General features: G+C 41.3%; 2 protein-coding genes across 5 annotated transcripts in view; both read right to left on the bottom strand.

Moving 5' to 3' along the window:
- mest (mesoderm specific transcript) overlaps positions 1–1,064 on the bottom strand; it is an 8,428-nt gene extending 7,364 nt beyond the window's left edge. Inside the window, exons 1-2 of one of the 2 annotated variants that reach the window (XM_020599556.1) lie at positions 793–1,064; positions 257–464 (exon numbers count right to left, since the gene is read on the bottom strand). In XM_020599556.1, the coding sequence (XP_020455212.1) occupies positions 257–464; positions 793–813 (229 nt within the window). In that variant the 5' untranslated portion in view covers positions 814–1,064. The remainder of the gene's footprint in view (positions 1–256; positions 465–792) is intronic. The other variant, XM_020599557.1, reaches the window with a different exon arrangement.
- Positions 1,065–1,530: 466 nt separating this feature from the next.
- atp2b1a (ATPase plasma membrane Ca2+ transporting 1a) overlaps positions 1,531–12,675 on the bottom strand; it is a 48,391-nt gene continuing 37,246 nt past the window's right edge. Inside the window, exons 17-22 of one of the 3 annotated variants that reach the window (XM_020599688.1) lie at positions 10,475–10,688; positions 10,160–10,371; positions 9,897–10,004; positions 7,820–8,008; positions 7,126–7,215; positions 1,531–4,727 (exon numbers count right to left, since the gene is read on the bottom strand). In XM_020599688.1, coding sequence (XP_020455344.1) covers positions 4,341–4,727; positions 7,126–7,215; positions 7,820–8,008; positions 9,897–10,004; positions 10,160–10,371; positions 10,475–10,688 — 1,200 coding nt within the window. In that variant the 3' untranslated portion in view covers positions 1,531–4,340. Of the gene's footprint in view, positions 4,728–7,036; positions 7,216–7,819; positions 8,009–9,896; positions 10,005–10,159; positions 10,372–10,474; positions 10,689–12,675 lie in introns of all 3 variants that reach the window. The other 2 variants (XM_020599690.1, XM_020599689.1) reach the window with 2 other exon arrangements.

The raw sequence follows: 12,675 nt of genomic DNA, 5'->3' as shown, positions 1-12,675 counted from the left end.
TTTTGAGGTACTTCTACTTTATTTGGGTATTTTTATTTTGAAACTTTGCATATTTACTTCACTACATTTCAGAGGTTAAGGATTAAAACTTCACATATAATAATCTTAAGAAATATTATGCAATGTTAAAGATTAAACTAGTGGAATTATGTGATGGCTATGAGTTTTAGCATTTTTACCAAGAAGTGATTTCAAGGCCCAAACAGATCAAATGAGCCAAACCGTTTCCCTGACTGTAAAGCTACTAGGAGACAACCTAAAAGTGCACCCCTGCCTCTGTAGAAGATCCTCCTGCCTCTGAAGTGGAACACCTCCCCGCCACTGTGCCACTTGTGCAGGGCAGGTGAGAGCTGCGGGGGCGGGACGTGCAGGTAGACGGCTACCAGCGGGATGCAGATCAACCCCACATGAATCCACCACTCCCTCATCTTGAGCTCAGAGGCGGGGGAGTCGCTTTCATGCCGCTAAGAGGTGGAGAGGTCAAAAGATAAGTAACAAGGTGAATTTAACACCCTCCAAAGACAGAGTACCTTTGAAGTCGTGACCAGAAATTCACTGCCCGGGAGGACAATACGTTGCTAAATAATATAATCTCATGCGCATCTGTGTAGGATTATGTGACACGAAGCAATTCAAACAGGCCACAATAGAGACTGAGATCACTGTCACTCAAAGAAGCTAAAGCGTTACATTAAATTAGCGTCAAACACGGCTCAGATCCTCCACTACTGGGATTCTGGAAAACCACTTTATTAGGCTCACGGTGCAGCAGATAAACGTCAAGGTACTTACAGAAATGTTGCGACCTGTCATTAGCAAACCTTTGTCCCGGGTTTAGGATCCATTACTGGAGACCAAGTTCCTGCGGAGGGAGGGAGGAGGCAGACGAGTCTCTCTGCTCCTGCTTCGGGGAACGTTTGTCAAAGTCTATGATCGATACAAGACCCACGGTGAGAAATCTTTAGCAAACTGGCTGGTCGTGATCAAAGACGAGTGCTTCAACATATCAATATACAATCTTTGAGGAACTGACAGGTTTAAAATAGCAGAAGAGGAGATTCCGAAAGAAGTCTACTACCCTCTACTGGTCCGGATGTGCACTGGCTTATTACCTTCTAGAAAATAAGCAGTCATTTATTCAGTAAAGCTACAATATTGTCTTTTTTATGCTGTTTTTTTATAAAAACATACAATCAATTAGTTATTTTTAAATTTGTACTTTCATTTATATTGTGCCTGTTGTTTTTATTACACTTGCACATACACTACTGACTGCCAGGGCCTATCCACATGTGAATATACAGTATTTCACACCAAGAACCTGCTCTGTTCATTAGCTACAATAATCTGGAGACTGTGCAAAAAAAGCACATTTCAAATGAGAAAGATCACCCTCACTCAAGAGTAGGACTGCCTGAAAGATGTCTGCTTTACCTCACTGTAGAAATGTGGGATTTCCACAGCTCCACTCCACAAGTAATGCATGACAAATAAAAAGCATGGCCCTGCAGTTTGGCTAAATACATTTTTTATTTTTAAAAACCATACACATTACTCGACAAGTTTCAAATGTAAATCCAATCACAATATCCATTTAAAATGCGCAAGATAAACAGACATGAAGTACTTTTATTTCCAAATGTTAAAGATAAAAAAATAATAATCCATAAAACAGATGGAAAAAACATTCATTCCCATTACAGGAAGAAGCTACAGAACAAATCCCTCAGATGATTCCACTTCTTGTCAATTTCTCACTTTGTATGCAATCCTAGCTGCTATTTTGTCATCTGTAAAACAAGGAAAACCAACTCGTTCCTCAGAGAACATTGTGAGTTAACATTTCCACCTCCTTCCCCTGTCCGTGGCCCCTCAGGCGAAGGTGGACAGAAGGCTGCAGGAAGAATCTGCAGCCGGTTGCTCGAGTCATCCCGTGTGGCCGACAAGCACCGTTCCAAACATTGAATTAAGTGTGGTAATATACAAACTAAAATAGGCCTGTTCTCTTTCACACCACTTGCACCCTGAGATGAGTATTCCAGAACAACACACATTTTAGTGGCCAAACCCCCCCATCTTAGAACATGGTTGGTGTCAGATCATCCAAAATTGGTTTTGTATGATGAAAGATATCATCAGTATTGTCATAAAAATACAAAGGTACATATTTTGTACTATGGTTTGTATCAAAATTCTTCCCCCAAGGAACCCTATGAAATAAAGTACCCTGTGCGGACAGATATACCAGTGTATGCCTCATCTTATTTACTGAAAAATGCAGGTCCAATTCTTTAGCGTTTCCAGTACATCAGGTGTCAAAAATATTTTACAAACAAATTAAATGCAGCAACATTTATCCATAGCGAAAGGAGTCTTATGGACAAGGTTGAAGAAAAGTTGTTTTTTTTATGCTCAGTCCTTGAATTTTAAAATGTCAACTTGGAGGAATAACTTAGTCCTAAATCATTATCTTAAAGATTAAATGATATATGAAAATAATTCACTTGTTTTTTAACCCAGACAATGTTTTACTATCTACACAAAGTCTCTCTCTTTATAGATTTGTTTTAAATTAAACACTTTTTCTAAGCCTGAGTAAACAAATGTCAATATTGTACATTGGCAGGGGGCTAACAGTTTGCACAAAAAAAATAAAAAAATAAATAAAAGTAAAGACAAGATGACCAGGGTCCATATTTATCAAGCATCCAGAGGGAGGAACCCAGTCCTAACCTACGCAGCCTACAATTTTAATGAGGATTATTTGGTTCTACGTTTAGCTGTAGGAGTAACAGTGTTTTATCTGTAAGGAGTTTCCTGAACGTGGCAAATGTACTGTCTAAATGATTACTGTAGTCAAGGCACATTCACATTTAGTCTATATGAAGTAATTATAGAGAAATAAACAGGCGCACTGACGGATCAGTTCATGATACAGCGCTAGCTTGAACCATAGTTGTGGGGAAAAAAAAAAAAGCGGATAAACAGTCATTTTAGTGCTTTTTATTAGTTTTGGCAAAAAAAAAATTGAGCCTTAACATGCATAAATTAGATTATCATGCACCCATAAGTGAAGCTGCTGCTGTTTTCCTGCATTAAATCTAATCCAGCCTCTTCTGAATGTAACTAACAACCACTAGAAAAAGATACTTTAATTTAACAGTTCCAAGTATTTTGCAACCACAAAGATGTAAAAGAAAAGTGACTGTAGGAGGCTTCATGAGGTGCTTATGACCAACTCTGAGGTAAGACTTTGTTTCCTAGTCTGACTTTCAGCATCATCCCTAGGTGTCATTCTGAGATGCTTGCTAAATACAGGCCCAGATATTTTCAAAAATCCCTTTTAATGAGTGAACCTTTCTACAAGGGGAAATCCTTGAACATAACAAAATGGATGATAAAAGATTCCAGAAACTCCAGAAGGTTTTGTGCACATGAAAACTATTGAAGAAATGGAAGAAGTAAATATTTATAACTATGTTAGTGGACAGAGGCCCTAAATTGTGTTTTCCCACCCAGTCTCCTGTGAAAAACACTTCACCCCATGGACCTCTTTTTCTATACAAGCCTTAGTGTTTAACCATTTGGCTAGAAGGCTCTATAATTATCTACAAATATATAACAAATAAAACTTGCAGGCAAAAATAGTTAAGTTTCAATAGAAACACCCTTTTTTCCTGAAAATACAGCAGTATCTGAAATAGTCCTCATCCATTTTTAACTCTGTCCCACTTTTCTGCATCATATATCAGGAAGCTCTTTTGCCTACAAACAGAAAAAAAAGTATCTACAAACTTTGTAAACAGACCTGCTTTTTCCAAAAACATAAATAACTCAAAATATTAACAGCCAATGGAGCAAAAATAAGTTTTGAATGAGCAAGGGCCAAAGAGATAAATATACAACACCATTCAGATAAAAGAGAAGCTAAAGGTTCTATCATAATTCTTACAGATGATCTTCAAGCCAGGAGGACGACCCCCCCTTCTCAATTCAAATAATAATAATAATAGGTCACTTTCGATCTCACTTTATAATCACCCCTTGTTTACTGAGAAAAACAAAACTTACCAAGAAGGGAGGGGTGGAAACAGAGTCCTTGTGTCGCAGCGGGGTATTAGTAACAACCAAAACTAAAAGAAGACCAAAATATCCACACCAAGCCATACATTCCTCTGAATGTCTGCTGTCCTTCAGTCCAGCCCAAGCCAAGCTCACACAAGACTCCGCTCTCCTCCTAGCTGTTCATCTCTTCTCTCCAAGAGTTTGTTCACATCATCTGAACTGAGCTCCTCAGCGGCGGGTAGAAAAGTGGTGGGGACTTGTGGAGCAGGGTCAAATCAAAGGGAGGTCTCCAGGCTGTGTAGGGGGCTCGCTGGGGCCGAGGAGATTCCTGATTTTGGGCCCTCTGGGAGGAGGTGGTTACTGCTCTCTACAGCGTTATTGTTCTGATTTGGGGAGGGGGAGACGGGTGTGGTCGGGGCAGCAGTGGTGGTGGGCGAGGGAGAGGGTGGTGTGGGTGTGGTGTTGCGGGGGCTAGTGGAGTTGCGCTTGGTGGGAGCATCGTCCTCTGCGTCGGTGTCATCTATGAGGGGAATATGGGGCTCAGAGTCCTCTATCCGAAATTCGGGGTGGGTCATGAAGTTGTGGATAGATGATCGCGACTCGGGCTTCTCCAGCCCCTCATAGAGGGAGATGGAGCTGCGGAATGCATTCACCACCCGGATCTGGAAGGAGGGAGAGGGGACAGGGAGCGGGAAAGGTGCATATTTAGTCACCGTCAGTAATGATACATGCGTTTCATTTTATCACCTGCACATGACGTGAGAGATAAAAACCAAGGGCACACATTTCCACTGGGTCAATAACAGGTGAGTTGTAAGCGCAAAAAATACTCAAGTGACGGTGAAAGTTTTAAATTCACATGCAGTTATTTGTAGCAGTAACATTACAACTTGTAAAACCAGTTAAATGTCCTTACCCATTTTCTAGAATTTGTTCAACACCCCTGTGAAGATCTCATTAGTTTAACCTAAGTGTAAACTGGGGCAACCATTGTTTTCTGGTTAAATTCTCCATTCCCCCCTCTGTCCTGTCATATAATTCAGTATAAAGTACAGAATGAAAAATCTCAGGCTAACGAACACAACTAAAGGCATGAGATAGACTTAACACCAGCTTTCAGTAGTGTTTGAAAGACAGGACTGTTCAGAACCAGGTCACACTTTAGTGTGGGTTGATAAGGGTTTCTGAGAGATACAAAACTTGAGCTGTATTTAGTAAAGACAAAGCTGACCCTTGACTCTGTGCTTGTAGAAAAACTAGTCTTCAAAGTCATGTAGTAAAGCCCTTAGGGAGGGTACAAACAAGTGCCAAACCCAATGCAATGTATGTTTATGTTGTAAGTACAGTAGTAGTATTTCACAAAACACTTGGTAGAGGCCCGTGTCTGATTAATTAAAAAGCAAAAGGGAACCAAGAGACAAAAGGAATGCTGTTCTTTAGACAAAAACAAAAAAAAAAACAAAAAATAGGCTGGACACAAGAATTTACTGCAGTTGGACATGCTAAAGAAAATGTGAAGAGACAGAGAGAGAGAGAGGAAGAGGTGAAGAAAGAAAGAGGCAGACGAATAGAGACAGACACAAAGAAAGGGGTAGTTAGTTATAGCTTATGTTTGTGGATTAAAAAACAAAGTTGCAGCAGCCAAGCATGTCTACAAGCTGGTATGCACATCAAAAACAGCACAGAGAGGAAAAAGAACTCAAACAAAGCCAGAGACTTTGAACCCATGCAGAGCGTGGCACTACCTTGTGCTCAATGGTAGTAAACCTTTGAGTATAGCCCATGACACATTTCACAGAATCTAAAGAAGAATATGTGGGGAGTCAGTGGTTTCCATTGATTGTGCTTTTGGCAACATCTTGCCAGGTGGACACATTCTGCCAACAAGCAAACATTCACACAGAGAAAGACGTCAAAAACACTGGTCCATCACGTGTCAGGAGCACCTGAAAGGAAAATGTTAGTTTAATAGGGAAGCATGGGGAATAGGGAAGTTTTTCCAATAACGTTAATGTGTTTATATTCAAGAGCACAGTCATTTATTGCATTTATTTATGACATCTGTCAGACATTTAAAATGCTTTACAAGACCTGAAAGAGGAAAGAAAAAAACAGCTATTGTCAACACACACACAGCCCTTGTAAAGGGAAGAAATGATTCGTATCTGCTCTTGAAACACTGATCTCCTATGCTGAATGAATGCCAGACCTTCCAGCCCTGTGCACGACCCTACATTCAAACACACCAAAAGAAAAAAAAAAGAACTGTGTCATATCAAATGCAAGCAGATAGTTTATTACTGGGTGTTTCTGGAGCATGTTCCCAGGGAACACTGTCCCAGAAAAAACCATAGCTGGAGAAGAATATGTCATTATTTCACAACTGACTGACAGGGCATCCACTGACAGAGACATTTTCTCACAAATGAAGCCAGGTCATGGTTTGTCTGAATTTTAGACCGTGATCATGGGCATATACTCAAAATATTTACCCGTCTAGGGACTAGAGAGCTGCGACACAGACCCATGGGTGCTACAGGGGCACAGAGCAGACTGAGGCAGCTGCAGACGAACAATGTGACTGTCAATCCAGAACAGAATTTGTCAAATATTAAATACATATCACCACCAAACCCGAGATAACAGTAACACCTTTTCATTTCTGAGACCAAAGCAGAAGCAGAACAGAAAACATGACACAGAGGAAACACCTTGACGCTAGAAGCCACCTGGTTACAGGGTACACATATATATAAATATATATATACACACAGCAGTGTTATTGAAGCAGTATGGAAGATGTGGTACTTTTGGTGTCATATTGAAGAAAACGGGGGTGGGGGGTACATCAAGTGACGCATGAGAGAGTAAAAGTGTCAACGTTAGGTGAGAAGAAGAGTAGAAGAGGAAGATGTTAGAAGAACAGAAGAAATAAAAGTCTCATGCACTAGAGGAGAACACGCACTCACACCCCACAGTGGCAGAAGCGGTGTTGGCGGCAGTGGCAGTAGTGGTAGTAGTAGAAAAGGCTACATGTGTAGGGCTAGAAACATTGGTTACATCGTGCTGTTGTTGGCTGGAGTTGGAGGCCTGCCGCCTTAGAGCCCCCTGAAAGGAAGTTCCACTCTGGAACGCACTCACTACATCCATCTGCAAAGAATCAGAAAGCGTGACAGGAGAAAGCCCAGAGGAAATAAAACAACACAGCCAGAGGAGAGAGAAAAAAATAAAGAAAAGGCACCAATAACCATAAAGAAAGTTTCACTTGGAAATTAAATTTAGGCATAATAGTTAAAGAGAGAGGGGGGAAAGGGGGGTTTAAAGGCACTGATCGGAGGGAGCTGTGACTCGGCAATCTAACCTCACTTTCACTCTTTTCTCTGCAGATTCCTTCCATACTCATAGCCATGCCGATACTCTGTACATTCAGCTGTTCTATCGCGCTTTCCATCCAATCCAGTTCACTTGCTTCTCATCAGTACCTTCAAACTAGTTGGGTCTTAGCAGATTAGACTCAGAGTCAGAAATAGGCAGAGGAATCTGCTGCTTTAGCTCAAAAGCAGAGCAGAAATATTAGAGGAAGGGCTTTTGTTTTTAGGGCACAAGTCATTCTTTAAGAATGCCAAGAGAAAGAACAAACCATAGATTTTATAAGCTGGAAGAGCAACAGAGAGTTAAAGGGTTTATGGCTTTTGATTTCCTTGGTGTCATGTGTGGTGTTCGGTGGTACACAGGAGGGACCATAGTTTGTTACCTGAGTCTGGATGCGATTAAGGCCTCGGAACCAAAGGATCTGGCCGCGACGAAGCTCCCGCTCAGCATGGTCGATCTCATCCATATCTTCCAGCTCCTCCAGTTCCTCATCTGGGATCTCCTCCTTCTGTGTGCCATGGCCCGCTGTTTTCAAGAATTTTAAGCGGCTGGTGGGTATCGAAGAGATTACCTAGAAGACGTCACAGTCTGCGTGAGAAACACTACTGGCCGATGACTAGGTAAAGTGACATTTCATTATGGCGCTTTCTGACATCATCTAGTTTGCTCCGAGACTCCAAGCACATCTCACAGTGACAGACTTCTGGAAGTTACTAAAAGCTGATACTGATGAATTTGTAAGCAATGCTAACAAATTATTTCATCATGTTAACTGCTCCCAACATGCCAGCTGACAAAGTGATGGAAAGCATCTATACAACTTGGTCTTATCAGTTTTAATCCTGTTGTCTGTCAAAAGCTCTCTCCTTCTTCTATTTTGTTCTCCAACATAATAATACTGAATCCTGGGGCTGAAACATGTCAGTTAATCATTTAGCCGGTCAAGAGAAAATTAATCAGGAAGTATTTTGATAATTGACTAAATCATCCCAGTGATTTTTCTGATTTCATCTTTTCAAATATGAGGATTTGTTGTTTTGTGTCACAGGTGATTGTAAATTAATACTTGTGTTGTATGAAGTCACCACCTGGGCCTCTGGCAAATCAGAATTTCTTTCTGACATTTAATAGACAATCATTATTCTATCAATTGAGAAAATGATTGGCAGATTAATCTATAAACAAATGTTAATTGAGAATATTAGCAAAAAGAGCTATAAATCACGTTAACTATGAGTGATCTTTATTTACCAACTTGCTTACTGCACAGGGTGAAGTTAAGTTTCACTTTGTTGATAACCTTTGGGGAATACATTTCACGTTCAGCCCATCCTTGCTGAGAGCATAGGACAGCAACAGTCCAGCACTCAGAGAACAGCCCTGCTTCTAAGAAAAGACTAACGGTCACAACAATGTGAATGGTTTTGCATAATGTTATGCACGTCCCATTTGTTTACTCATCTCAGTTAAAGTGCAGTGCACAACCGTTTACCAACTTTTTCTGTGACATGCTTTCATCAGAACACGACTAAGATGCTAACAAAAATGCACAGGGAGAACATTTCAATGAAGAATTATAAATAAGAGGAATAGTCAGCAGTGCAACCTGTCACACATCAAATGCACAGTGACAACATGCACTGTGGTTAACTGAAAAGAGAATCTTAAACTTGTTGGTAAACTAAGCTATAACCATGTCTCAGAAGAAAAAAACTGCCTGTCTCATTATTCTGCCACATCTATATGGCAGTCTGACATTATATAGCTTATCAGCAATTCAAAAAGGCCACAATTTAAATTTTGCATCACATGCAGCTGTCTTTGATTAATTTTTAAGAGCTCAAAAATATGCTTGCAACACGTTTCCTAACGGGAGGATTAGCGGTTCGATTCCCGGCTTGTCCAATCAACATATCGAAATGTCCTTGAGCAAGACAATGAACCCTCAGTTGCTCCCAGTGGTAACACCAGTGTGTGAACGTGTGAGTGTTTGTGAGTGCGAGTGGGTGAATGGCCAAGTACTGTGAAAGCACTTTGAGTGTGCTGTAAAGCACAGAAAAGCGTTATACAAGTATAAAACCATTAACCATTTTAGCATTTACTATTATTTAATCATTATTTTTTATGATTTGGAGATGCTATGCTGTTTTGTTGTTTTCATAACAATGACAAAGAACTTGAAGAACCTGTGTCTAGTTATGTTCACAAAAAAGAAGGCCAAGATTTCATCACCGTACAAGATCTTTAACATTCAGGTGGCACTGTACTATGTACTATAGCTACACAGTATGATTTTATTTTCAAGGTTTACCCATCTATTCACAGCAGCAGAAGAATATACTGTTATCCGTGGTCTTGCCACCATTACACACCCACTAATCTAGTTCAACACAGGGGGGCAGTGTCATCCCACATTCTTGTAACTGGGCGAGAAGCTTCACTGTATTGTCTCATCATACCTGTCCCCATAGTAGAGAGCCAAAGCCTAAGAAAGTGCACCACAGCCACTGCTCAATGCTCAAAGCAACACAGCTGAATGGCTTTCCTCCAAGCTGCACTATGACAATCTAGAGGATCAGAAAGCAGGAAGAGAAGCAGAATTAATTAGAAAGCCAACTTGTAGATTAAATATTTAAAGGTTGATGTTTTGCGAGGGAGATATATTTTTCATGTACGAGTCACAAAAAACCTAACAAGTTATATAGTCTCCAGTCTACTCTACCTGGACAATGAAGGTACCAAAAACAATACTACAGAAGATAGGGTTTTTGAAGATGCCATCAAAGACATTCCTTTCACCATGGATCTTGCGCGCATTGATCTCGTTGAAAAGCTGCATCATTACAAAGGTATTGAAGACAATGGTGTAGTGTTCAGAAGGTGGGGCATGGAGCGGTGCATTTCTGCCGCTGTCAACATCAAACATTTTCTCCCCTACAAAAACAAAGAATTTGTCAAAATACCCACGAAACACAAACAGGAGTCCACTGGCTGTAATTTAAGCATACGAAGAACTATATCTGTTATAGCTTCTTACCAGCAAAGAGCAGAGTAAAGATGATGGTTAGCTGGTACACTCCCTGACCCAGGATGTTCTTCATCATGGTTCGAGAAATGAGAGGCTTGTTGCGGCCATATGGCTTCCTTAGCAGCAGGGCTTCTGTGGGGGGCTCTGTGGCCAGGGCTAGTGAAGCAAAGGTATCCATGATCAGGTTGACCCATAACATCTGTACTGCTTTCAGTGGAGAGTCCTGGTATGAGAGAGAGAGAGGCACCACATTAGGTTACATGTTACAGACAGTACGGAAAGTTTTCAGACCCTTTCAAGTTTTCCACATTTTGTTGCGTTTCAGACTCATCTTAATACTCCACAATGATAAAGTTAAAACTGTTTTTGGAGTGTTTTGTAAATGTATTACAAATAAAAGACCATTTATATACAGGTAAGTATTCAGGACCACATTTGCAATTGAGCTCTGGTGCATCCCACTCCCATGAATGGTCATTGACATGCTTCTACACCTTGATTAGAGTCCACCTGTGCACAATTTAATACACTAGACATAATTAGGACAGGCACATACGTGTCTATATAAGTTCTCACAGTTGATGGTGTATGTCAGAGTGAAAACAAAGCCATGAGGACAAGAGAACTGTCCACAGACCTGCGAGACAGGATTGTGTCAAGACACAGATCTGGGGAAGGATACAAGAGAATTTCTGCAGCATTGAACACAAGACCAAAAGCACAGTAGCCTTCATCATTCTCAAATGGAAGCGGTTTGGAACCACCACCAGTCTTCACAGATCTGGCCATCCAGCCAAATTGAGTAACCTGGGACGAAGGGCCATGGTCAGCAGGTGACCAAGAACCCAAGGGTCACTATGAAGGAGATCCAGAGTTCCTTACTGGAGATTGGAGAACTTTACAGGACAACCATCAGCACAGCACCCCACCAATCAGGGATCTGTGGTAGAGTGGCCAGACGAAAGCCATTCCACACTAAAAGGCACATGATAGCCTGCTGGGGGTTTGCCAACAGACACCTGAAGGACTCTCAGACCATGAGAAGCAAAATCATCTTGTCTGATGAAACAAAAACTATTTGGCCACAATTCCCAGCTGTGTGTGGAGAAAACCAGGCATTGAGCATCACCTCATTAATACCATCCCTCAGTCAAACACAGTGGTAGCAGCATCATGCTGTGATTTTCTCCAACTGGGACACTACTGGGATCATGGTGCAAACTACTAGGGAGCTAGGGGGAGCTTGGCTCCCCTTAATAAGAAATGAGCTACATCTGAAAAACATGATTCGCAAAATTTTGGGGAGGTCTTAGTCTGAAATATTGACAATATGTTATTCTGCCATATAGACTATTAGTTTTTCTGTACCTTTGTCATCATGGATCATGTGTAAAATTAGGCTATTACTGATTATTTCTAATGTATTATTCAAGCATAAGGGTGATTCATCACCAATTCATTTTAATAAAGACACTGGCATGCATTCAATTGTTCATCACCATTGAAACGTCATGTTAATGCAAAGATCACCAAAACAATGCTGTGCATGTGAATCGCCATTTTTCATTTAGGCTACAGATCATACAGTAACATTATGCCAAAAAGAAAACAAGGCAGCTTAAGTGTCAAAGTCAGTCCTCTCTTTGCGCACATGCAAGGGACTTGGCTCGCCTTCACACGTTTGTCAAAACAGAAAATAAGATGGGTAATTCATGTATATTCACACAGGAGGGTGCCCATAGTAAAATGGTCTCTGTAGTGCACTGCCACAGACCTGAGATTCCCACACCATTACTTTACATCTGTTTTTCTATTCTCTTATTATTCATATTTTGATCAGTAGGAATGATTTTAAAAAGCTGGCAGACCGGGGTGGTGGTCCCTCTTTTCAAGAAGGGGGACCGGAGGGTGTGTTCCAACTATAGGGGGATCACACTCCTCAGCCTCCCCGGGAAAGTCTATGCCAGGGTACTGGAGAGGAGAATTCGACCGATAGTCGAACCTCGGATTCAGGAGGAACAATGCGGTTTTCGTCCTGGCCGTGGAACACTGGACCAGCTCTATACCCTCTTCAGAGTGGCAGAGGGTTCATGGGAGTTTGCCCAACCAGTCCACATGTGCTGCGTGGATCTGGAGAAGGCATTCGACCGTGTCCCTCGCAGTGCCCTGTGGGGGGTGCTCCGGGAGTACGGGGTCCGGGGCCCTTTGCT

Source organism: Monopterus albus, unplaced genomic scaffold, assembly GCF_001952655.1.
Source record: "Monopterus albus unplaced genomic scaffold, M_albus_1.0 scaffold41.1, whole genome shotgun sequence".
Taxonomy (NCBI): Eukaryota; Metazoa; Chordata; class Actinopteri; order Synbranchiformes; family Synbranchidae; genus Monopterus; species Monopterus albus.
The sequence above is the reverse complement of the archived record's forward strand: the minus strand, read 5'-3'. Positions and strand labels throughout refer to the sequence as shown.